The 26,739-nt window shown below is 42.0% G+C and overlaps 1 protein-coding gene across 4 annotated transcripts in view; it reads left to right on the plus strand.

Moving 5' to 3' along the window:
- Window positions 1–26,739, plus strand: part of ARHGEF7 (Rho guanine nucleotide exchange factor 7) — an 832,785-nt gene that overhangs the window by 323,954 nt on the left and 482,092 nt on the right. For all 4 annotated transcript variants that reach the window (XM_069205130.1, XM_069205127.1, XM_069205128.1 and 1 more), the window contains one exon: window positions 16,149–16,287. In XM_069205130.1, the coding sequence (XP_069061231.1) occupies window positions 16,149–16,287 (139 nt within the window). The remainder of the gene's footprint in view (window positions 1–16,148; window positions 16,288–26,739) is intronic.

Consider the following 26,739-nt stretch of genomic DNA (forward strand, 5'->3'; position numbering starts at 1 on the left):
GAATAGGGAGTGTTTCCGTAGTCCAGCTTGCTGGTGTTGAGACTTTTGTGGTGGTTCTGTGAGTGTTGGTGGAGAGCCATTTGGAGATCTTTTTGAGTATCTTGAGTGTGTGGAAGCAGGAGACTGAGACTGCGTTCACTTGGCCAGTCATGGTGAGTGGTTGTTGATTAATGTTGCAAGGTTCTTTGTGTAGGTTGCTGGAAGGTGTTAGTCCGGAGTTCAGCAGACCGCCAGGCCAAGTCCCAGGGCAAGGTGTCTTTGCTTAAGATAATGCTTCCGTCTTGTCTGTGTTAAGCAAATGAGGCAGTTAGTTTTCCTCTATCTGGTGACTTCGATCATGCTAGCAGAAAACTTGGTTCAGGTGTTTGTCGTCTTGTCAGAGAGGGAGAGTATGAGCTGGGTGTCATCAGCATAGGATATGTTGTTGATTCCGTGGGTGTGGATGGTGCTTGCAAGTAGCATCATCTAGGTGTTTAAGAGAGTGTGGCTGAGAGATCCTTATGGAACTTGGCAGATGTGGTTGATGGCATCAGAAGTGAGGGATGCCAGGCTCTCCTCTGTACTGCTTTTTCACTCCTCCAGGACTTGCCTCTATTTGTTTCATCCTCTCACTTCTTGTTGCTTCTCCTCACTCTCTCCTCCATTGCTCCTTTTACCCATTTGTTCCCTATCAACACCTCTTCCAACCCCCAGACCCTCTCGTGCGTTGACATCTCGTGCTGGCTTCTTTGAGCTACCTTAAATAATGTGCATTGGCCCGAAGAACAGTCTTGATCTGTCCACCCAGCATTGCATTGCCTGAATCCAGCTCCTGAAATGGTCACTGGTGCGTGCTGTGTTTGTAACCAGTTTACAGCTGCTAAGCACAGTGACCACTCCCGCTCTCAGATCCCCTGCAGCGTGGTGGAGGCAGACTTGCCAACTCACTTGTTGCCACTGTGTGCCACAAAATATCTGCTCTTTTCACATGATCACTCGTTGAGAAGCCAATATCACACGGTGGCAGGGAAGAGGAACTGGGAACCACAGCACTGGGTAGGTTTTCAAATGCCTTTTGGAGGCTGTGAACAGCTGATATCCATTAAGCAGTGTGAAAGCACCCCAGGACATTGACAGCAGCCCTTAGGACACTTTTTTATTTATTTGTGGGTGGGCATTGGTAGTTGTCGACACAAGGCCACTACCCCTCGTCACACAGTGAAATATGTTTAAGTTAGCTTCTTGGTGACACCTCACTGCTGCAACACTGCCTTTGTTCCTGAGCATGGGAGTAGTTCACACATCTCCCCAGGCGTTCTGAAAGCTGTCTGTGTGTGTGTGTGTGTGTGTATGTATGCCTTTGTGAGGTTGCTTGGTGAGCAGAGTACGGAGTGGCAACTTTCTAAAAGTTGCGTACCCTTAATAGTAACATTAATTTCCACCTGGGTATCGGGTCACGTTTAATGTCACGATTAATTTGATACCTTACATGACCCAGTTTGGTAGTCCCAGTCAAAAGTTACCTGGGTTGGGATGCCACCAGGTATCTCTGTATTAGCCAATGGGACTACTAACTTCACCCACAGCAAAACAACAATTTGGAAGTGTTGCTGATGATACATAATGTAAAACATATGTCTTACTTAACCAAATATAGCTCCCTCCCATAGGAGTCTCCAGGCCTTTTCTTAGGGGAGACTTACATGCAATGTTCAGGGATAGGATGGCCTGGCCATTGGTTTAAAGGCAAAGTCGATTTGGCAGTGAAAATGCAGTCCTTCCAGTCTTCATTTCCAGACTGGGAGTAACATTTTGTAACTTGTCATACAAAGGGTGGCACAAACAGTGCTGCAGCCCAGATTTAGACACTGTCTTACATGCTGTAGGTACCCTGGGTAACATCTACTAGGGACTTATAAGTCAGACCTTGCCAATTGGGTGTATCCAGTTCGACATACAATTTGTATATGGTTGTATTGGATTACAACACTGGCATTGAGGTCTAGTTAGCAGGTCTAGGTGCACTTTGAGTCGAAAAACCAGCTGCATCAGTCCAACAATGTGGGGCATGCAAAAGAAAGGTGTTTCCTTACAGACACACTAATGTTTATTCATTATTTGCAGACTGCCAGCATGTTGCTTTTCGGACACTTTTCAGATATTTTACTGGACCTTGAGTTCTTTGAGAAACAGAGGAAGAGCTGGAATAGTGCATTATTATCCAGCAGGAGACACATTAAATGTATCTGTGCTTAGCACCAAAATGTTGCTTTCAAATAACGTTGAAGAACTTCAAGAGGCCATGCAACATAAGAGAAGAGGTAGAGGACTGTGGCAGGAGGTCTGGGTGTGGGTGAAAGCAAGCAAGGGTGGTTTCTTTGCTTTGAGAGGGTCTAGGTAGTAGAGCTTTGTTAAATATATGTCAGCACAGGGGTGCTCAACCTTATTATGTTTTAGATACAACTCTTGAATAGAGCCACACAGGCTGGCAAGAGTGCACTCTGCCCTGTGCTCAATAATAGCAAGTTGGCCTTCGCAGGAGAACCATCACCACAGGGTCCTGTGCATTTAATGACGCACATTGGTTCATAGAAGCTTGCCTCACTGCAAAGAAACCCACTGTATAATAACAGTGAAACTAAAGTCTACAGCAGCGTACACATGCCAGTTCTCTCCATTGCCAGAACGTGTCCATCTTTTGCCATTTTCCCAAGATCATTGCATTTCTACAAAAACATGTCCAGTTTTTCATGTATTGCTAAAATCTGATAGAGATATCTAGTTGCACATTCCTTACATTACAATTTCTCCCAGGGGTCAGTCACCATTTGGTGGCATTGATCGGCTTGTCGTCCGTGCTGGATATGACGTTGTAGGTCCTATAGAGGCGCCACTCTGGCATGCTGACATAATTTCTTTCTGTCCCCCTAGCCAGCACTGATTCGAAGAAAGAGCTAGCCCTCAGTCGTTTTTTGACTGGTCTTTTTTTACTTTTTGTTGCGTTTTTTTGAGTCGTTCAACTCCTTGTGCATTGAGGGATGTCTTCGAGGAAGACCAGTTTCAAGCCCTGCAGATTCTGTCATCGGGGGATGTCTGTGACGAATCCACCCCTCATGTGCCTTTGGTTCCTAAAGCGTGGCCACAACCCATAGTCGTGCTCTGAGTGTCAGGCCATGCATCCGAACACTTTGAGGAAGTGGTCCCTGAAGCTGATGGCAGCCCAACGTTCGACTCTGCGCAAGTCACGGTCTCTGTCGAGAGGAAAGTCTCGCTCAGCCGCAGAGTCCCCCTCTTTGTCATCTCATTCCAAGTCCTCGGGATGATGGGTGAATCGAGGCATAAGAAGAAGTCGAAGAAGGCGAAACGTTCTTCAACATGTCCGTCGGCCGCTGAGGGAGCGGGAGTGTTGTCCATTTAGGCTTCCCTTTGCCGAACCTGTGTGTGGGCCGACTTCACGCCTCCCTCAGTTTCAGGGAGCCGGAGCGACCTTTGCCCAGCTTAGAGTTCTATGTGGCCATTTTTGGGCAGTCTGACACTGCTGGCGTGCCTTTGGGCCCAGTGGAGTGGGAAGGGGCCCCTTTGGGTTTTGCGCCCGCGGCTTTTACCTCGGCTCTGAGGGGCACCCAAGGTTCCATGTTGGATCCGGAACTGCACCAGTTGTACCACCTCCACCTCCCCCAATGGCGTTTTACTATGCATTAGGGTGTCTTATTTTTTTAGATTTTTAGAAAAAAACACCCAAAGCTGGGATTTGCTTGTGAAGAACAGAAGAATACTGAGAGTGTATTACAGAAAAATAAAAAATAATACAGGGCGGTCCTTCATTACATGATGGCATGTCTGGCATTAATGAATGATGAAAGTGTTCCTACTGCTGTTTGACTGTAGCACTTTTGTCACAAGTAATTCAGCAAACAAGCGGTAACTTTAAAAAGGATGGGCAAACATCTAAGGGGTGGGCAGAGCTGGGGCCTCCGGTGCCTGACAGCTCTGCGGACCGCATGCTGGGGGCTAAATAAGCCCCTGTGATTCCCCATGATGGTCACATAGATGTGACATGTGTGGTATTTGGACTTAAAAATATGCTGAATTGATGCAGCATGCTGGGTAATACAAATGTGTCCCATTCTTACAGAATAACCTGAAGTGGCATTGTTACTCATGGATAATACCATTTAAACCACCTCTTATAACATTGACTCTAGGCTGTGCACTTCAACCAATGAATATGAATTCTTGTACATTACACCGCATGCTATGATGCCGTTGCACTGTGATCACCAACCTAATTTGAAAGTGTATTTGATTTTTTAAAAGCTGATAGATTAAATATATATATATATATATATCTGGGGTGTTGTGTGGCTCAATGTGCGTGGAGTGCATAATTGCACAACATTTTCTTGCCAAACATATCAAATTCCTGAAGTTTTACTTTTGTAGTGAAATGTGATTTTACAGTAGGTTATGTCACTTTATTCACCTAAGCACACACAGTGTGTATTTAAATTAAAATATATATATATATATATATATCAACCAAACAGACTCCACTTCAGAGCCAAAAAGGAGCACTCTCCGGATTCTCAGCCACATTCATTACACCGAAATAGACATTTACTCCCAGGTGCTTTAAATAGTTTTCCTTCATTGTTATTTCATGATACTCGTAAGTAAAAAAAAAAAAGGACTACAAAGTCTCCATAAATCACACAGCTAGCTGTGCCGCCATGATCCCATGTACTTTTAGATGTTGCTTAGTCCAAGCTATAACTTTTCTTTAGTAGAGTTAAATACCCAAATGGTTCTGGGCACATAGCTGTTCACATTATAACTGGTGTGCATTTAGCTGTAATCTTTCATCTTTCCTGTTCTTATTAAAGCAAGCAAATGTCTCTTAGCATAATAAATCAGCTGAGCCTTTTCATCCAGGTGTCTCTTGCCCACGTTTTATGTCTCTCCATACCTGAAACCGGTAGTCTGGTGACTGGTGCAAAAACATGTAGTCATGTCCTGAAAAAACAGCAGGCATTTAGGAGTTTCAAGGGCTACGGCAGTTCTGGCAATAACAATTCAATCCTTTCATAAATGCCACCAATATTGGCGAAAACTTTCGGGATGGGTGCTTCCTTCGTGCAAGAGGCATGCACGTAAAATATAGCAACCAAACAGGCTCCACTTCAGAGCCAAAAAGGAACACTCTCCGGATTCTCAGCCACATTCTTTACACCCAGCATGACGTGTTTCAGCAGATTGCCTTTCTCAAATGCTGGTGAAGAAATAGACATTTACTCACAGGTGCTTTAAATAGTTTTCCTTCATTGTTATTTCATGATACTCGTAAGTAAAAAAGGACTAAAAAGTCTCCATGAGTCACCAGCTACCAGAGCCGCCATGATCCTATGTACTTTTAGATGTTGCTTAGTCCCAGTTATAACTTTCCTTTAGCACAGTTAAATACCCAAATGGTTCTGGGCACTTTACCGGCATTTGAGAAAGGCAATCTGCTGAAACACGTCATGGATATATATATATATATATATATATATATATATATATATATATATATATATATATATAGGGAGTGCAGAATTATTAGGCAAGTTGTATTTTTGAGGATTCATTTTATTATTGAACAACAACCATGTTCTCAATGAACCCAAAAAACTCATTAATATCAAAGCTGAATATTTTTGGAAGTAGTTTTTAGTTTGTTTTTAGTTTTAGCTATGTTAGGGGGATATCTGTGTGTGCAGGTGACTATTACTGTGCATAATTATTAGGCAACTTAACAAAAAAAAATATATACCCCTTTCAATTATTTATTATTACCAGTGAAACCAATATAACATCTCAACATTCACAAATATACATTTCTGACATTCAAAAACAAAAACAAATCAGTGACCAATATAGCCACCTTTCTTTGCAAGGACACTCAAAAGCCTGCCATCCATGGATTCTGTCAGTGTTTTGATCTGTTCACCATCAACATTGCGTGCAGCAGCAACCACAGCCTCACAGACACTGTTCAGAGAGGTGTACTGTTTTCCCTCCTTGTAAATCTCACATTTGATGATGGACCACAGGTTCTCAATGGGGTTCAGATCAGGTGAACAAGGAGGCCATGTCATTAGATTTCCTTCTTTTATACCCTTTCTTGCCAGCCACGCTGTGGAGTACTTGGACGCGTGTGATGGAGCATTGTCCTGCATGAAAATCATGTTTTTCTTGAAGGATGCAGACTTCTTCCTGTACCACTGCTTGAAGAAGGTGTCTTCCAGGAACTGGCAGTAGGACTGGGAGTTGAGCTTGACTCCATCCTCAACCCGAAAAGGCCCCACAAGCTCATCTTTGATGATACCAGCCCAAACCAGTACTCCACCTCCACCTTGCTGGCGTTTGAGTCAGACTGGAGCTCTCTGCCCTTTACCAATCCAGCCACGGGCCCATCCATCTGGCCCATCAAGACTCACTCTCATTTCATCAGTCCATAAAACCTTAGAAAAATCAGTCTTGAGATATTTCTTGGCCCAGTCTTGACGTTTCAGCTTGTGTGTCTTGTTCAGTGGTGGTAGTCTTTCAGCCTTTCTTACCTTGGCCATGTCTCTGAGTATTGCACACCTTGTGCTTTTGGGCACTCCAGTGATGTTGCAGCTCTGAAATATGGCCAAACTGGTGGCAAGTGGCATCGTGGCAGCTGCACGCTTGACTTTTCTCAGTTCATGGGCAGTTATTTTGCGCCTTGGTTTTTCCACACGCTTCTTGCGACCCTGTTGACTATTTTGAATGAAACGCTTGATTGTTCGATGATCACGCTTCAGAAGCTTTGCAATTTTAAGAGTGCTGCATCCCTCTGCAAGATATCTCACTATTTTTGACTTTTCTGAGCCTGTCAAGTCCTTCTTTTGACCCATTTTGCCAAAGGAAAGGAAGTTGCCTAATAATTATGCACACCTGATATAGGGTGTTGATGTCATTAGACCACACCCCTTCTCATTACAGAGATGCACATCACCTAATATGCTTAATTGGTAGTAGGCTTTTGAGCCTATACAGCTTGGAGTAAGACAACATGCATAAAGAGGATGATGTGGTCAAAATACTCATTTGCCTAATAATTCTGCACTCCCTGTATATATGTGTATATATATATATATATATATATATATATATATATATATATATATATATATATATATATTCTGATATGTTGACAGGAAATTGATTTCAATAGAAAATGTCTCTGGGGGAGACATTTTCTGTGGGTACCAGTCTCCCGCTGTTAACTCACAAGACTTTCCATGAGTTGCATGCTCAGGTGGAAAAAAGTTACACAACATCGCCTGATGGGAAGTTTCAAGAATGTTTTGCAAATTTCCAATCTGAAATTGAAATTGAGAATTTCACCATAGTAATTACATTTTTGTCTTGTCTGTTCCTTATCAAGTTCTGTGTAATTGTAACAGCCCAAGCAGAATGTTTGGCAGTGCAGCGCAAAATGAGGGGAGCAATGCAAAATGTGTTGCACAGATTTTCAGGAAAAGTGGGTCAAGTTCCTTGTAATACAGTGAACAACCGGTAAGGAAATTCATGTAGAGATCTCAGTCACTTGGACCAGGTCAGGGTGCTCAGATATAGCTTGAGATATTAATTGGAAGTGGTGGCCGACTGCTAGTAGTATGAGATGAGCAAATCTGTAGAAGCATGACAAACTAATTCAGTGTTTTACATATAATCAGTGTTGGACGGGGGTTACAAAATAGATCCGGACACTAAAATAAAAGTGCCCCCTCTCCACCCCAATTAGCTGATCAGATAGCTAAAAAGAAAGTGGCCCACATCTTCAATCTCGTGTTTTTTTTGTTTTTTTTGCATGGTATTGCTGACTACGTGCATTTGTGTTTACTGCAGGAAATCCTTGTAACATCAGAAAAATCAACTGTAAAAAACGTCTCACTTGGCCAAAAATCCAGCCCGCAAACTGCTAAAAAAACAGAAACCCAGCCCTCACTCTGGTCTGTCAGACCAGCCCATCCAGCACTGTCTGATTGCCCTATTGCCCTATTCGGCCAGTCGACACTGCATATAATTTGGCATTCTGCTGATGGTGCAGTGCTAAAAGAGTGTGCAATCACTGATATACCACAGATTGGCTCATCATTTAGATTTGTTCTGAATACTTCAGTCTTTTATCAGATTTCCATATTGAACCACTCACGGTGCGATCCAAGGTGTTTCATCAATGTTTCAAACCTATATTTATAAGACCCATCAGGATATGTGCCATCTGTCTACGGACCTGCAAATTGAATACTGAGAGGGCCCTTAGTTCTATGTATGGAAAAGATGTCTCATTGATAGTCACTAATAAATCATAGAGATCTTACTCACCTCCGGTCACCTACATAATGCTATGTTAGTAATGGGGACAATGCAGAGTGTGATAATTTCCAAATCATCACCTAAATTCACTTCTCACTGGAATAAATCAACATGGAAATTGCTGAGAGTGTAAATCATCATAGATCTAGAGTATTAATTGCTATAATGACAAAATGCAGATACGTATATTGAGTGCTCTATCCCTAGTCTCTCATATATCGTTCGCTCAGCACATTTGTGTTGTCTTCCTATTTCTCACCAAAGAGGTATCATTTATCCTACCATCTGCTTATGTTTCGCATATTACTGAACAATAACATTAAACCAAATTGCTGTACTAAATTTCTCTGCATCTTACACAATGTAGCTTTTCAGGTATTTGCTACATTGATAACGATAGCTGTTGCTTACTTAACAAGATATGTGACATTATAGTTTGTAAGAAGCTCAACCACGCTACACTGTCCACTGATTCTGTGTACATATCATAGCTAGTGTAGCACCCTAGGTGGAGAAGGTTCAACCACAATGTGGTGTCTATTGACCCAGTATATATATATATCAGCGCTTAGTCTGATTGTTGTCTCGTACCGCCTCTCATTGTTAGTGGAGGTATATATGTGGTGGATGTGCGCATATCCAATATCACTAATTTGTAACACTCTAAGTGGAGAAAAGCTCAACCACAAGAGTCCACTCACTAGGGGTACATAGCATTTGCCATGTCATCTAACAAAGTAAACAGTGTCCAATAGAAGTGTAATGTGCGCATTTCTTATAGGCAGCATTGACCAGACCAGACACAAACAAGATTCCCATAATGCATATGGCGGTGGTCTGTATTTGGATAACATCTGACAAATCTTTTATATACATAGACTGTATGCCATTCCCCAGCATGGTAATATCAAACCCATATATACAATCAGTACTGCTATATTGCACGTTACATCCACATGTTGCCACACTCATCCCCCTACCCCCCTTAAATCGGGTTCTTCCATTTCTATTAGGCACCCGACCCCTGGTATTCCAAGGAATTGAGACTTGAGAAAACGACCTGTAGAAGATTGGAAAGATCATGGTATATCACGAAATCCTTTTCAGATAAAAAGGCTTACAAGCTAGCTCTGGTGGTTTATCATAAGGAGATCAGGGAAGCGTGTATATTACATACGATTAGTAACCGAGTTGGCAATCCTGCCAAATAATTATTTAGTGTGCCTAATGAATTCACCAAGCTCTAGCCTGCACATCTGCTATTTCTGCTTCTCAAGCATTGTGTGACTTATTTACTGACCACTTTGAGGGGAAGATCACAAAAATATACCACAACTTTTCCATTACTTCACTGGAAGTTGCTGTTTCACCTCTCTATAATTCCCCTCCCCCAAATTAACCGCATTACTAGGGAGGTTTGCACCCATCTACCAAGATCAAGTGTGGGATCTTTTGGACAAAGTTAAATCGGGCTCCTCCTCTGACCATTGCCCCCTCACATAGTGGCCCCCTTTTGTCAATTTTATTAACGCCTTTTATCACTCCTCTGTTTAACTTATTATTAGGCATAGCAAAACTGCAGCTTTAGTGGAAATCAATGTGGGTCACACCTATGTGATCCTAATGAGCTTGCGAGTTATCAGCCTGTTTTGCTCCTTCCCCTCTTAGGCAAAGTTTTGGAGGGTTGCTTAAACAAACAACTCTCCCCCCCCCCACCCTCCCCCCCACCTGGAGGATCACCACTTACTGGACCCCACTCAGTCTGGCTTCAGAGTCTTCCATCGCTCGGAAACCGCATTGGTGGCTGCAGTCAGTTCCATCAGACTTTTATTAGATGCCGGCACTTAGGTCATGCTGCTTCTACTTTACTTTTTCAGCCGCTTTTGATGCTGTCTTCCACTTAATCCTGGTCCGTAGCGTTTGAGATCTAGGTTTCCATGGTAAGGCCCTAAACTGGCTGAAAGATTTTTTTGGAAAACAGGACCCTTATGCTCTAACTTGATCCTTTTAAATGTTGGACCTGGTTCTAGGACAAGGAGGCCCCCCACGGCTCCTCCCTGAGCCCTGCTCTTTTTAATATCTGCACGGCGCTCCTTGCACAGATTGACAAATCCTGTGGGTTTGACATAATATACTATGCAAAGAATACCCAATTAATTATCTCTTTTGGGCAAGATCCGGAAAATGCTAAAATCAGATTTACAGACCGCAAGAGAAAGACTGCTACCTGGATGTCTCTCAGTTGCTTACAACTCAGTGGAGACAATGCTAAGATTGTGCTGTTTGATAAGGCACATTCCGATGAGAGTCTCTCCATGAAAGAACAGGTTTTGTAAGTTTGTGTCACCTTGATTACAGGAATGTCTTACTGCTACTTGCTAATGAATCTCTTATTTTCAAACTGCAGGTAGTCCAAAACATTTCTGCGCTTCTGGCCTGTAAGCTCCCCTCGGTTCCCCATTGGTCCCTACGTTAAAAATCTCTTCATGGATACCTGTGAGGAAATGGTCCTTGTTAAAGCTTCTCTGTCTCGTTTTCAAATCCATGGTTGGCAAGGGCCTGGCTTACTTATGGGCGAAGCTTACTCAGTACTGCCCTAACCGCAATCTTAGATCCAAGGATAAATTATGTCCCTACCATATTCATGCTTCGAGATATGGCAGCTGATCTTTTTTCTGTCCTTGTTCCCCACCACTGGAACGAGCTCTCTCTCCTTGTTCCTGTTCAGATTTTGGTACGTTAAAAAAAACTTCTGATGACCTGGATGTTTTGATTGGTCGTCTTTCTTTGGTTTGGTGGAGCACTTGAGTCATTTGCACTCTTCTAAGTTTTAATAACATAACATCGTTGAGTCACCTGTACATTGAGAGTAATTCACCCACATCATTAAGTTCTTTTGAGGTTGTTTGCAAGCGATCCACCAATTAATATTCTCATATGGAGAGTACTGAGATAATGTTACCTCCTTTCAAATCAAGTTTTATCACCTCTATCACTTGCTATTTAGTATCATCTTCAGTTTGCTGTGCTTCACGCATTGTTCAACCAGTGGTGCACCTTCTGTCTTGCGTCTTATGTGGCCCTAATGCTGGAATGTTACCATCTTGTTCTTTGCCCCACGTACAAGTACAGAGACAGTTGACATATTTACATTGTTTCTGTTACAATTAGAACGTGACAACAGTTTGCGCTTCTGTCTACCAACTTCCAAGACATTTGCGTTTTCAGTAATTTTACACATCTGGGAGTTTCCATACTTAACCGCAACACACAATCCTAGTGTTCTATATCGGGTTTGACTGTGTCCTTACGATCTTTTAGATAGAGTTACTAATGGGATTAAATGGGGTGCATACCAACAGGGAGACGTACACCCCCAGATCATCATGACATATTGGGTCCTTCCTCCCATAACAGGACATTACAAGTGTGTCAAATGCCTGGTGTGTAACTTTAATGCAAGCACAAAAGTCTTGAAAGTTGGTACACAGAAATACCAATTACTGTCACAGAGTAGCATCAGCCAAAAATAGACGTCTGAGTGTGATGACATACTCCTGTGCATGTTGTGATACGCAGCCTTTCTTGGAGCAGTTAATTTTTTAAAAATATGCACAAAGCATTTATAGACCAGCAGTGGCAACGCCAATAGGTCTCACTTATGCAAGAGCTATTTGCTTTTGCCAGTGTCTTTTAGCCTTGTTGTAGAGCAGTGTGGCTGCTATGCAGCATGACGAAAAGTTATTAAAAAAAGCTAAAAAGTTATTTTAAAAAAGGACTAAAATTGGAGTTATCCATATTGGTATTCAAATCTGTGACCTTCAAGCTTCTCAGCAGGCACTTAGCCTATTAAACTATTTTATTGACTAACAACTCACTGATTACCTTAGTAGCTATTTTTCTTTAATGTTATCCCCTTGAGTGGATACTCTGCAATTAGCCTGTTTGGAGCACTTAAAAGAAATTGTGGGTCGACTTATTATGGCAGCTCATGTAAATAAGACAAATTTTGTCCTGCTATTTAGCATAATATGAGAGCCATATAGACTGATTGCAAGATGAGTGATAAATTACAGTGACGCAGGAATCCTAAAAGAATGGTGTTATTGCTGCTGTTTGCAAAGTATGGCTGACATTTGGAGAGGAAAGTTAAAATGCATACCATAGTGAGTTTGAACTAGGGCAATGAATGTGGACAAAACAGAAGAAGTACATGAAATGTTGGTGCAGCTCCTAGATTGGCAAAGTGCACAAGGAAAATAGCTGTTCATAAATAACAAATGACTAGTTTATTTTGTAAACACCAACGTCCTGTGCCTTGAAGTCAGCGGCGCAGGATTTCTGGAAGTAACTTGCTGGGACTGAAGTTTTAGCAGACATGCATCCTGAGCAAAAGACAGCAAGCACTGTGTACCTCTTTTATTTCAAGCACTGTCTGGCTTATAAAGGGCAGAGCTTCAGAGTTGACAAAACTAGTGTGAAAAAACCATGGCTGAAGCTTGCGAAAGAGACCACCATTGGAGAATAGTAGGCGTTCAGTTTAGCTGCAATAGAAATCTGGTTAAAAAAGAATTAGAGAAGATTCCACAAGTGTGGTATGTTTCTAACCAACCACACTTTTCTAATGTGGACTATTTGCAGTTCGCACAGATAAAAAGATAGATGAGTAATTCTATGCCGTTAGCATTTAGCACTGGTTAATTCGATAAGTAATATAATTCAAGAGCACTTTGTTTCTAGAGGTGATCTGCTCGACTGAGGAACGCAACAGTTTTGCAGATCAACTTGTGCTGCACGTTTATTAACGTTCTCAATATCTACAATAGAGCACAACAGAACTGCTACATTCTGTTTGTTTTTGACGTACCTCGGACAAAGTTCATGCAGATACCTTCCAGTTGTGCTTCTACTGAGTTTAATGCATTCTACGTAATGGCCATCTTAATATTTACAGTATTTTTTGTAGCACTTACAATAATCACAATGAATTCATTTTACTCTTGAAAAGCTGTCATGGGAAACTTGAATTGCTCATGTTCAAAATGCCCACCAGGTTAGTGGCACACGAGTCAGAAAGCAGGTAGTTTCTGTGACTGGGTTAGTATCTTATCTATTTCATACTTAACTGTATTTAGATGGACAGACCTGCCAGTAAAGCAGGGCCTTGCGTGAAAAACCTAAAACACTTTCAATAGTCGTTTATTGTCTACTGTAGAGAGATGAAACGGACGTGATGCATGAGGGGTTGAGATGAAACCAGGGAGAGCCTGGAGAAGTAACGGATGGGTTTGAAAACACGGCACTTATATGGAGTGGTTGAAAACAATAAAAATAGTTCCAAAACGGGAGCATTGGAAGGACACAAGTACTTCATCCTTGCTCCAGGGGTTGGACAAACTCAAGAAATGGCATGACGTACTCATGCCACCACAAATAGAAAGGAAGCAAATGAGAGCAGCTCTATAGCTAACAAGTAGTAAGCCATTGTTGGGCTGTAGCCCACTAAAATGTAAACAAAATGTCTCGAAGAGACAGCACGTTTGCTGTCTTTGAGATACCTAAAAAAAGGAGCATCTTAATATCACATTAGAGCTGCCACACCCTACCAAAAAAAATACTTAATTGTGGGAGTGAGAAGGGAGGAAAGAGCAGAGGGGAGCAACAGACAAACCTAAATATATATATATATATATATATATATATATATAAGTTTCACTGTAAAAGCAATGGGTGAGCTGAGGGAGCAACACGAAAAGCACAAAGCACGGGAAGGGGAGGATTTCCAGGGAAAGCAGCTCTCAAGGGAGAAAGCAAGAGAACACATGTATTCCCATGGAGTGCTGCAATTAAAAAAGTAGTTCTCTGAAAGTAAACAGCAGGAGGATGAAAGTCAGCCAATCACAAATATAGTAAGGAAGGTGTGGTCCAAGGGAGTAACAAACATAGGAAGAGGTATTTAAGCTGCCAAATATGAAAATAAGCAGCTGGAATTGACAAGACAGCCAACCAGTGGTAAGCAATGGGCTGACCCAAAGCCCATTGTAAAGTTGTGATTGGTCACAATAGGTCTTTGACAATAGGTAGCTAAAAGCTGTCTGTAGACGAGTTCTAAAATCAGTTCTTGCCAATGAAAAGCATAAGATACCCATTGACCTAAAACGAACACAAGACTTGGACATGCGACTGGTACTTAGAAACTGATGCAGAGTTTCCCAGAATGAAAAGGCAGTATTTGCTTAATCATGTCTCTCAAACTGGAGGCCTGTAAGGGTTATCAACGTAATGTGGAACCAAAGGTCCTCAAATTGCCTGGAAAGGAGATCAAAAATATATCTTGCAAAGTTCTGTCACCAAGAATGCTACAGATGTCAGAACTGTGTTTCTCTTTAATAGTCTACCACTGTATAAATAATTAAAAACATTCTTTTTGTTTGGTCACCATCCCAAACTAAAGAAGTATTTTTATTTTTATTTGTGACCTCCTTAACATGGTATCATGCTCTGTCAAACTGAAGATCATCGCCTGCCATTAAGAAGGCATGAATGTAGTATTGACAAAATGTTGATTGCTTTTGTGTATGGTACCCACAGTTGTAGGGTTATGGTATTAACTGTCCGGTTTTCTTTACCGGCATGAAACTACTAACCTGGTGAACCAATTGAACTTTTAGGAAAGCTGCTGCCTAATGTTTTAAAAGCACTTAACTTGGTTCAAACAGTCTGTTTTGAAATGTTATCATCGTAAATGCATATGCTCAACATAGTTAGGTCCACATTCTCTCTGGTATTTAATAGTTCTTATTTTGATTTTTTTTTTTTTGATTTACCCTACTTTATTTTCTTAAATGTTTAAAACACTTGTATCATTCAAATGAATATCTCATTATACATACATTTGATACGTTAAAGGACTTTCAAAGGAATTAAATGTTTGAGTTTATAATAGATGGCTGAAAAGCCATATGTGTAGCAGAAGACATCTGGTATCGGAGGTGGCGGGACGGAATTACATCTACTGAAAATGTTTGGCTTCTTAAGTAAAACAAGGAAAATCTTTTGCATTCTTATGCTGATATGATATTTCAAATAGCTATGTCGCTTACACAAATGGCATCACCTTTACCTCTACATATACTGTATTTTAGGAGCGCTGTGTGCTCCTTGTTTAACCTATTGCAGCAGTTTCTTTGAAAATTGTGCTAAAGGAAGTGTCATGTGGTACATTTGTCTGTTACCATCAGACTGTCCTAGCAAATCCAACCACCCCAGACCTTTTTTAAAAAAAAGAACTGAGTTTAGGAGATAATTCCTACTCTTCGTGTCCTGCATGTCTGCCTTAGATTATTCATATCTTATTTGTCCTGCAGCCTCCTCGTTTCAAGGAACAACAAGAGAAGTCCCTAAGAAGACCGTGGTTCCATTTAACTAATCACCCCTGTGTGTGTTGGAGGGTGGATGGGTGTGAGGTCTAGGACTTCGTCATTGTCCTCATCCATTCTTCTGCCCTTTATTCTATGATTCTAATGTAAAGGGATGATTGTTGAAGGGGACTTTAACATTGGACCTCTGGTAGCCTCCAGAAGGAAGAGAACCTGGATGTCAAAAATCGAAAGCAGTTTCCCATGAACTTCAATGGTAGAATTCCTCTTGCCAGGAAAGTTTTGTAAACAAATAATAAAAGTAATGAAAAAGATAGGGTATGATTTGGCGTGTAAATTCCAGATTCCTTTAACCATATGAGTGCATTTAATTTTGTCTCCTTTCCCCCCATTTTCAAACTGCAGTGAAGAGCTGGGAGAGTTTATGGAGATGAAGGGGGCCACCAGTCCAGGAATACTTGTTCTTACAACAGGACTTAGTAAACCTTTCATGCGTCTGGATAAGTACCCAACATTGCTCAAAGAGCTGGAACGGCACATGGAGGTAACATGTTAAAAAAATATGATCATTATAAAAGCATTGTAGCATATTTGCCTTTAGTCTGAAGCAGAATATTTGGCCTGCACTACCTAATTTTACATAGAAAGGTCCTTGCTTTTTGGCATTATTTGAAATCTCTCTTGCATAACCAAGAAACCATTAATCTCATAAGAATTACCACGAGAATCATACCCATATTTTCTTGGAAGTTATGTTATGCTAAGCATTTGTAATGATCACTATAATTCGTGAGGGTATTCTGGAGCTCTGCAGGTGTGAGAGGCTAGCCCCGGATAGATAAAATATTTGAAGAGACACTACTTCAGCTTCCTGTGGAATTTAAGGAGAGAGGAGGAGGATCTGATATGTATAACATTCCATGCTTTAGGGGCGATGTAATAGAAGGGTCGACCTCTGGTTCTTCTTCTGTGAACGAGTGGTATGTGTGCTAGTGGGAGTCTGGCTGAGGGGAGGTTCCTAGATGGTTGTTGGAAGTGTATGCAGCTGTTAAGTTTAGGTAGGTCACTTTTATGTAGTGCTTTGTATTTGTAGGTAAGGACCTTGAACTTTGCATGCTAGTGTACCTCTAGCCAGTGTATCTCCTTGAGGTGTGGTGTGATGTGGGTTCTCCATGGGAGGTTGAGGACGAGTCTGGCTAATGTGTTTTGAATGATATGCAGTCTTCTTTTGAGAGGTTTAGTGATGCCTGCATAAAAGGAGTTTCCATAGTCTAGTCTGCTGGTGATGAGTGATTGGTTTATTGTCTTTCTGGTGTTGTTTGGTAGCCTTTTGTAGATCTTTCTGGGCAGATCAGTGTGTGGAAACAGGATGTGGTGTTGGCATTGACCCTGGCCGACATGTCTAGCTTGTCATCAGTGATGATCCAGACTTTTCTGGCTTGTAAGCAGGTGTGTGGGTCCTAGGTCTGTGGGCGTCCAGGTTGAGTCCCAATGATGATGCATCCTTTCTAAAGATCACCACTTCTCTCTTCTTGATGTTCAGTTAGAGGCAGTTTGACTTCATCCAGGTGGCCACTTTGAACATGCAAGTGGTGAATTTGTTCCTTGTGTTCGGAGATTTGCCCTAGAGGGACAGTATGAGTTGTGTGTCGTCGACTCAGGAAAGGATGTTAATCTTGTGGGTGTGGTTGACAATGGCCGGAGGGCCGTGTAGAAATTGAAGAGAATCGTCACATTTGGGTTTCTTGGCTTCTGAAGAGTAAGGGGCTAGGTTGACTATCTGAGATTTTCCGATCAGCAATGAGCAGATCCAGTGGAGAGCAGGTTCCTGAATGCTAGCCTTGTGTAATTTCCTGTTGATTATGGGGTGGGAGACTGTGTCAAATGTTTCTGAGAACTCCAGTAGGATGAGGGACACAGTTTCTCCTCTTATTAGGAACCTGTGGATTTTGTCTGCGGTTACAAAGAGAGCTGTCTACTTGCTCTGGTTGAGTCTGCATCCTGACTGTGTAGTGTTGAGGAGCTGGTTGTTGATGAGATAATCTGTGAGAAGACTACTGATGACCTTTCTCATGATGCTGGCTGGGTGCAGTAAGGAGGGAGATTGGCCGGTAGTTTGTGAGCTTGGCTAGGTCTGCTTAGGGCTTCTTCAGTAGGTCATTGACAGTTCCGTGCTTCCGGTCTTCAGGGAAAGTGGTTGTCTTGATGGGTGCATTGAGGATGGGTGTGAGGGCTTTGCTGATGGGTGTGAATCTTGATGGTGTTCTATGTTGCCAAGGTGCATTTTTTGATGGAAATTGGTAGACTGGCTGCAAGGTTGATGCAGTCAAGTTGGGGGTCGAAGTGGTCATTAATGGCTGTAATTTTGCTACTGAAGAAGTTTTAGAGGTTGTTACATTGTTCCTGTGACGGGGTGATGTTAATCTCAGTGGTTGCATGTGTGGTGAATTCTTTGATGATGGAGAAGATTCCTTTGCTGCTGTTGGAGCTGGCATCAAAGCGGTTTACTAGGGACATCCGCTTGGTGTTCCAGATTTGCTAGTGGTAGGCTTTTATGTGGATTTGAAGATGTCTTTGTCCGAAGTTTCCATGCTTGCGCTCCACTTGCAATCCACTTAGTTATCCTGAGGCGGCCCGGCCTGTGATGGTTTGTCTTATGTGGTGCATGATGTTGAAACTGACGAGGATGTGGTTATTCCAGGTCATGGTATATAGATCATGTTGTTTACAGAGGTGAACATGGGATCCAGGAAGTGTGTGGAGGCATGGGGGGTCCGGACACATGCTCTGTGAGTCTGAGGCACCCCAGGCTTTTGAGGAGGATGATTGAGTTGGGGTTGTTGTAGTGCTTTATGTGAACGTTTTGGTCTCCAAGGAGTATTAAGGTGCTGAAGTTGCTGGCGAGTGATGCGACAAAGTCCGTATTGTTGCTGGCGAAGTTGGCTTGGGGTCCTGCTGTTTTTTAGACCAGGGTGCCGCACAGTGTAAAGTTGTCTATGGTATGTGTCTTGAAGGGAAGCATTGTGTAAAGCTGGTTTCAGTGTCAGCAGAGGAGTTGCAGTTTATTGTGTCCTTGAAGATGATGACAATTCCGTCTCTGGGCCTGTGTTGGCTGTCCTTGTCTGATGGTCTTTTATCCATCGGGGATGGCCATGGTAATGTCTGATGTTGATGTTGAGGTTAGCTACGTTTCCATAGGGAAGAAGATTTTTGTGTGGGGATGCTAATTGAACAGGTGTTTGAGAGTGGGGATTTGGAGATTTTCAGTGAGCGAAAGGGGATTCATCATGCCAAAATAAAATGAGCATTGTCTCCAAACATAACGCAAATTGTGCTAATGGTTTCTTGGATGCAGCGTTGATGTGATGGACTTTTTTATGTTCACATAGATCCGACAATTGGCTTCTGTAAGTACCTCATAATTTGTGTTATTTTGTTGTTTTTCGTAAACCGTAAACCTCAGACCTGCTCGTATAATGTGTTTCTTCATTGTTTTGCCCAGTAAGTGTATTCACAGTTCACAGTGCTTCTGTATGTTGTAGCTTTACCTCCCACATTATAATTAGGGCTACCTGTATTATGTTTTTTTTTATTTTTAACATTTCCATCTGTATTAATTCATATTTATTTTTGGTCATCTTACTGGTACTTATCCATATTTATTTTGTGTTTTGAGAATAAATAGTTGTAAAATGGTACATTTCCACATGTATTTAACACTCAGACGTGTACTCGTATGTTGATGCCTGTGGTGGTTTAGAAAATCAAGCAGCCACATATAACAAAACACTACACCCACAGGTACATATTCGCGTTATGCTAAAAATTATTGTTAACATATGCTTGAATTTAAAAAAATCTCATCCTGTTTTTAGCTCCTCATGGCTCAGCTTTTGCCTGGAGTTCAGACAGCATGGAGAGTCTCTCACAAGAAGCGCAATTTTCTGTACTTTTCCGCTTTTAAAAATAAATACACACAGGAAACACATTATTTTTTGTCTCTATATGTAAACATCAATAAAAATTGAAAACTGGGAGCCTTAATTATAATTCCTGCATGCCTTCCTCTTAAGTGAATTTGAACTTGCTTGGGTTAGGTACGGTGACTGGGTATTCAGTCATCCTGAATCAACCTCTAGATGAAAAAGCAAGCTCCTTGTCGAGTTATGTTTTTAATAAAATACATGGTGTCTCACTAACAACTTTGTTATCCTTACATTTAAACACCTATGGTAGCTATTCATAACTGTTGGTGTTTTCTAGCAAGGGAAAGGCTTGGGAGCTTTTACCCTAATCCCAGTAGCCAGCAAAGGGTAGACCTGCAAAGGTCAAGTTAAGATGTTTCAAAATGGTCACCTCCCCCCTAGTCAGGCAAAGTCCTGCATAATCTTTTTATGTGACATAAAAGTATAAGTGAAGTTCAACAGATTCTTGTTTCTGTATGGTTGATGTCATTTGTTTTCCAATTCATTGAAGGGGTAAGAGAAGATGGAAGCAATTGAATGTGTTGTACAGTTTAGCTAAATCAGCAGAAAGAAGTTTTGATTGTGGTACTGTAAGATAACAATACTTGTAGCTGACATCTTCGATGGAAGCACAAAGCGCCTAGGATAAAGTTGTTGACCTATCATTTTACAGGTCGAGAATGTGTCATACCGTGTTGCACTTTCCGGCTTTTGGATATAAACGTAAACCATAATAATGGGCCTGATGAACTGGAGGCTGCATCAGGTTCATTGTGGTATATGACACAGGGTGATTCGATCATTGAGACTGCAGGTAGTGTTCTGGTCTACTCTTCCATCTTAGTGGGGTGGATGGCAGTAGCCAAAATGGTTGTGCTGCCTCGGCTGCTATATTACTTTGTCAACATACCATTTGTATTGCCTGCTGACATATTTTGGGAACTTGTTACTCTGCTGGGCACCTAGATCAGGGGAGCGTGTAAGCAGAGAGTGGCACTGGCCAAGTTAAAGCTGGCAACAGAAAGAGGTGAGACGGGAGCCCAGATTTTAAAGAACACTACTTGTCCGCCCAGCTCCCATAGATTGCATTATGGCTGGTGGTGCAGCACATAATCAAAACAGGCTTCACTTGCAGACAAATACGGGAGGGAGCAATTTAAACACTGTTGTTTACACTGTCTAAAGAGACCTTCAGTTTGTGGTTAGAAGAGCACTGAACTGTAGGGTATCAACTACAGAAAACATATGCGCCAGCTATCCTCTTAAGGAGACTAACAGTCACAAAGTGCCATCTGAAGCATCAATCCTGCAGAGTTGGCGCGAAGTGGGGTTCAAGGCAATAGCGGATCTAGTCCTCATCACCTGAATGACTTTCCAGACACCAATATTTAAATAAGACAATCCTCAAGGAGAGTTCCTTCTTTATGGAAAGGTATTACATGTCCTCAAGCAACAGTGGAATACAGACACCGATGAAACTCAATTCGCACACAATTACCCAGACACTATACACAATAAGCAGAGGCCAGAAGATGATGACCTGGCTTTATAAGTCACACATTGAGCATACAGGTATCTCTCTTCATCTGCTGAGACACAAATGAAAAAGCTTGGTGGGTTGCACCTTCAACAATAAGCAGTGGCAAAATGCAATACACTGCCCAAAGAAATACCAGATGTCAGTATATCCAGTTTAATATTTCGCACAGGGTGTAATGTACTTCATACAACATTACATGGATATACCCAGAGATGACATCAGCCTGCCGATGGCGCAGAAGCGAAACCATAATTTTTTAACATATGCTCTGGAGCTGCCTCATTCACCCATTGCAGGACTACGGGGTAAAATAACTTGTACCATTTAAAACAGATGGGGAAAACCATAATAGGCCTCCTTGAGCATACTCCACGCCAAGTTAATGAAAACCTAAAGTCACCTTTCCATAACCATCACACAGACAGGAACTATCTTCAGTTGATTGGTGGGCAAACATGAAATACATAAGTCTCCCAAAAACTAAACCATTGCCAGGGGAATATGACCACACCCGCAGAGCTCCACAATGTACATCCATCTAACTGCACTAGCAAGATAGCAAGATGCCAAAGGGTCCTTACACCAGAGGTAAACTTGAGTGTGGGGAGTTAAATGTTTCAACTGCTATTTGTATATATGCATGATACGAGGCGCTAAAGGAAATGACACCGGCACGAAAAAACATTGTAATTAGATGTAACAGTTAAACCAAAAAAAAGTAATGTAAAGAAATTAGATACATTTAAGGGACTGGAGAATAGGTAATACTATTTACACGAGAGAAAGTGCAACCTGTCCAAATATGAAAATGCCAATAAAACTATTTTTTTAAATATTCATACTGCATGGAAAGATAGATGCATTGATATTAAAATCCCAGATAGTCATTCTCTTGAAACATACCCTATGCTCTCAACAGATGTCAGTGAACAATCCCGCTACAAGAGAATATTCAGAACCCCCTACAAAAGTGACACAATGTGATTTTATAGTTCTTTTAGTAACAAAGGTAGTTTATTATGGAAAAGAAACATTCAGGTCTATTTTTTTAATTAGGTGACCTGCATGTATGCTTCACAGTGTGTACTGCCTAATATAATTTCTTGCTGTTTGATTAAGGCATAATTGAGGGGAAGTGGTTTATAGTGGTCCTACCTGATAATGGAGATGTCAGTTGTGAAGATATTTGTTGGTTTGGTTGGGGTTGATTGGTCTTGGGCTAGGGATATTGAGTGGAAGGGGTTCAAGGACCTAGGAATGCAGTTCTGTTTGATTCCCACAGCAGGACCTTAGTATAATAGTTATCTCGTTTTGAGAATATCTAATCCAAATGCAGACTCAGTTTATAGTCTTCTTAGATTGTCCCTGACTGAGAAATGCAATGCTTTGACTAGGTCAGTAACCACACATAAGAATAGTCCAGCTATTTCTGATTGCTAGTCACTCTGTTATTCTTAATCTAAAGATTTGGTTTGATTTGGATTTTCTACTTAGATTTGATCTTTTATGATACCCGCACCCAGTTTGACTCAGCCTCTATAAACAGCTTTTCAAACCTCTCAATCTGTAACTGTAAATTTATCTAGTACATGAACTAACAGTAGCAAACCAATAGGATGGTTGTCAGTTAAATAATATGGAATAGTTAATTAAACCATTTGAATAGAGTTCAGGTAAATCGTTTGAATTTTAAAATATTTTTAAACGTTGTTCTGTTATTGATGTTCTTAATGCATCATCGAAGTCTATCCATTTGACGTCTAGTTTTACAAAATAAGTACTTTTTAATAAGTGTTCTTATCTCCAAGGACCAGTACATTTATATTTTCTAACATAAGGCATTTAAAAAAAAAGTTATTTATTACTTTTCACACAACATAAGCACCCAGTTGCACATGTAACTACCAAAGTATAATTGTATCATGGCTTGCGTATATTGTTGAACTAACAGGTAATAATTGACAATTAAAGAAGGTGCGCTTCTTCATATGGGGCATACAGTGTGTTAAAATTTGTATGCGAGATGTCTGAATAATTAACTGTATATAACATAATGTTTACTTTGCTGTGGTTTCAAACGGGGACAAAGAGGGGGACCACACTCAAAAACAGACTATCATGCCACAGTGCACACCAGGACATCTCATGCTGTCCATATGACAGCAGAGTTGACCAACCTGCTGCCAAGGCAATAATGACCCCTCACCAATTGCGTGCTTGGGCTTTATTCAGTGTGTCACTCACCTACTACTCATGATGTCCTCAGAGACACCTCTGCAGTCATATCCCAGCCCTGACTCCTAACTCATCACGCCATAAGGAAGTCCCAAGGGTGAAATCCTCGTAATGTCAGTCATTGCCTTCATGGTGGTCTTTTGACTGTTTTCGCTTCCAATTTTAGAAGGTACGTGTTCCATATTGTGGTAGTTCGTCCTCTAGAACATCATTTAGTAAGTAAAATCGGTGTCTTCCTCGGCCATTGCCCATATGTTCAGATCTCTAAAGCAGGTTTTAATATCTGGAGGGTGAGGGCTGGGGTGTAGGTATGGGGAGATCGCTGCTTGTTGCAATATGATGTTTAAAGAAAATGAGTGCCAAGTCTATAAATTTGAGTGCATGCCTGCCTTTCTCCACACCATGCATTAAACCTAGCAGGCAGACCTTAGGGTCATGGGAAGGGTTAGATACGTCAAGTTTGCCAGCACCCCAAGACTGTCGTCCATGCCTCTGACAATAAAGAGCAGGACCACACCTTGCTATAGACATCCGTGTTGGATTGCTTGCATCTTAGGCACTCCAAAGTTGCCAGAGGAAACATCCAGTCCATAGGACAGTGGATGAGGTATGTCTGATGCAAGTAATTAAATTGCCTGGAGTTTAGCCTGGAATTCCGTGACACCTGTTTAACATATGCTAATGATTGCTTCCACTGTTTATCAGACAGCTTGTGGTTCAGTCAACGCACCCACCTATTTCTTGTCTCTGAATTCTGCGGTATGTGTTGTTCCAGCAAAGCAGTATGCAGCACTGTGATTGCTCAACCATTTTGCCTATGTGACAGTATGCATTGCAACACAGCTGATAGGGTTGGGACGCCGTAGGCCACCCACCATGGCACTGTGGGACGAGAAGAGGCCCACCACCACCCTGTACTGATACTGCATGTCTTTGAAAATGTGTAGCCCCTCGGCAGTCTCCCGTCATGAGTATCAGTGATTCGCTTAAAACCCAGATAGTTTCCCAAGAGGTAGGCCTGGGGTCTAGGAAAAATCCTGCCCACAAGCCTGAATGTAACATAACAAGAGTAAGGAAACCTGTTTTGCAGGTTTACCCCTACATTATGCCCTAATTCTGACTACTAGGTACTGGTGTAATGCCTCTGAAATGCCCTGAGCCCTGCTAAACAAGACTCGGGGCATCTGCTCTGATCCTTAGAGTGGTGCATGTTTGATTGGCTTGTCCTCAATTGACATAGCCCAACTTACTTGTAAGTCCCTAGTATAAGGTACCAGGGGTAACCAGGGCCTGTAAATTAGTGCCCCCCCCCGGGCACGATAGCACTTGTCATGCTACTCTGTGTGAGGCAAGTAAGACATGGCTCCCAGTCTGCCACTGCAGACTGGAACAGCAGTTTGAAACTGCTAACTAGACTTTGCTATTTAAAGTAATGGCAAAGACCAAACCTCTCTTTTTAATAAATGTAAATCACCCATAAGGTAGGCCTAATGTGCCCTAAGGAAGGGTGCTGTGTGTTATAGAGTGGAACATGTACGTTTGCAACATGAATCCTTTTCTGGATTCTCATGCTGTGCATTATTCCACCATCTAGTGGTTCAGCCCGAAATAGCCTCTGCTTCCTTTTTTTAAATGTATTTATTTATTTATTTTTATTTCTGCGGGTGTTGTTGACAACTATTTGGTGCTAGGTCCTCCCCCTGTGTGATGTGAGACAGAGCCCTGGAAGTTACTGTTCGTGGTAGCCATGTTCAGATTCTTTTTTCTGCTGTTGGGTCTGGAAGCAAAAGGGGGCGCTCCAAAGTTTTTTTGGGAAGAATGTCCAAGAATCCAGAAAAAGAGAATATTTTTGGAGCAAATCATCAAATCTCCCAACGAGGGACGAAAGGAGAACAGTAGAGAGAAGGGGACCTTTCCCTCAACCCCTGGCGGGGGATCCCTTTGGAATTGGCATGTGGTCGGAGAATGAAGCAAGGTAGGGGTCATGGAAAATACCCCCTTTAAATGTTGTCCTAATTACCACCATGAATTCTCGCAGAGTGATCCGCACGAAGTTTGTAACCTTTGCTTCCGGAGAGACCACATCGACGAGGACTTCGAGGCCTGTGCTGAGTTCATGCTGCAGACTCTCAGGGATCACCGAAAAAAGAGAGTAACACCATGCAGCTATGTACACCAGCCAGAAACCATAAGCATCGCTGAAGGATTTGGGCCTTTCCAGCGAGGACAAGGATATTGTCTGAGGTGCAGAATCAGCTGACGGGGGTTGAACATAGAAATCCTCGAGGGGGGTGTTGAGAAGAAGCATGCAGCAAAGAAGGACGTAGAAAAGACACCTGAAAATGTTCAAAGACCACTGAAAACCCCAAAGACTAGGATTCCTGACAAAATATCTCACAAGGGAGCCCCAATTCTTAGAAAACTATGTTTGAGGGTTAGCCACGAATGAAAGAGGCCCACGGATCCCAGTTCAGGGATACCGATGAAGGCAGACCGTAAAAAATGACGAAAGCCACCATGGGTCGAGGGACCTTCGGAGGAAGAACCGCTGACAGCAAAAAAGAGAACATCCTTGACGGAGGATACCGAAAGACCCTTAGAAATGGAGAAGAAGAAACAAAGATTGGAGGCAGAAATAGCAGCACTCCTTCAATTTAAGAAGGAGTTCAATGACGCACTAAAGGAATTCAGGGTTCCCAGTGAGCCTTCCACACCCACAGAAATCAAAGAGGAAGAGGCTGCCTTAGAAGACCCGGTGACACCAGATCCTCACAAAGAGGAGACCGAGGAAGAATTCTATTACCCTGAAGGGGAGAAGGCAGCAAGGGGTTTCGAGGATGAATGGAATGACCTTGACACAGAGAGCCCAGAAGAGTAGATAGACAACTACCCCTCGTCACCTTCACCGCCTGACGACATTACACTCTACAATAGCCTGGTAAAGAGGTCAGCTGAAACTTATGGAGTACCTTTAAAGAAAGAAAAGGGAGACTCTTGCGTCCTCCTAGAAACACCTATGCCATCAAGCAAGGTAAACCTATACCTCGCAATGTTACCTATCATACTTGACCAGGGCAAGGAAGCCTTTAAAGGAGCCAGTTTCAGCTAAGGGTGTTACCCTGAGGGTAGAAAAGAAGTACAAACCATCTTCGAAGGACCCAAGTACATCTAGGGTAACACAGTGGCAGACTATCATTGTCACAGCTACCAGAAGGAGGAGTAATGTACACTTCTCTACAGGCACACCTCCCTAGAA

Source organism: Pleurodeles waltl, chromosome 8 (assembly GCF_031143425.1).
Source record: "Pleurodeles waltl isolate 20211129_DDA chromosome 8, aPleWal1.hap1.20221129, whole genome shotgun sequence".
Lineage (NCBI taxonomy): Eukaryota > Metazoa > Chordata > Amphibia > Caudata > Salamandridae > Pleurodeles > Pleurodeles waltl.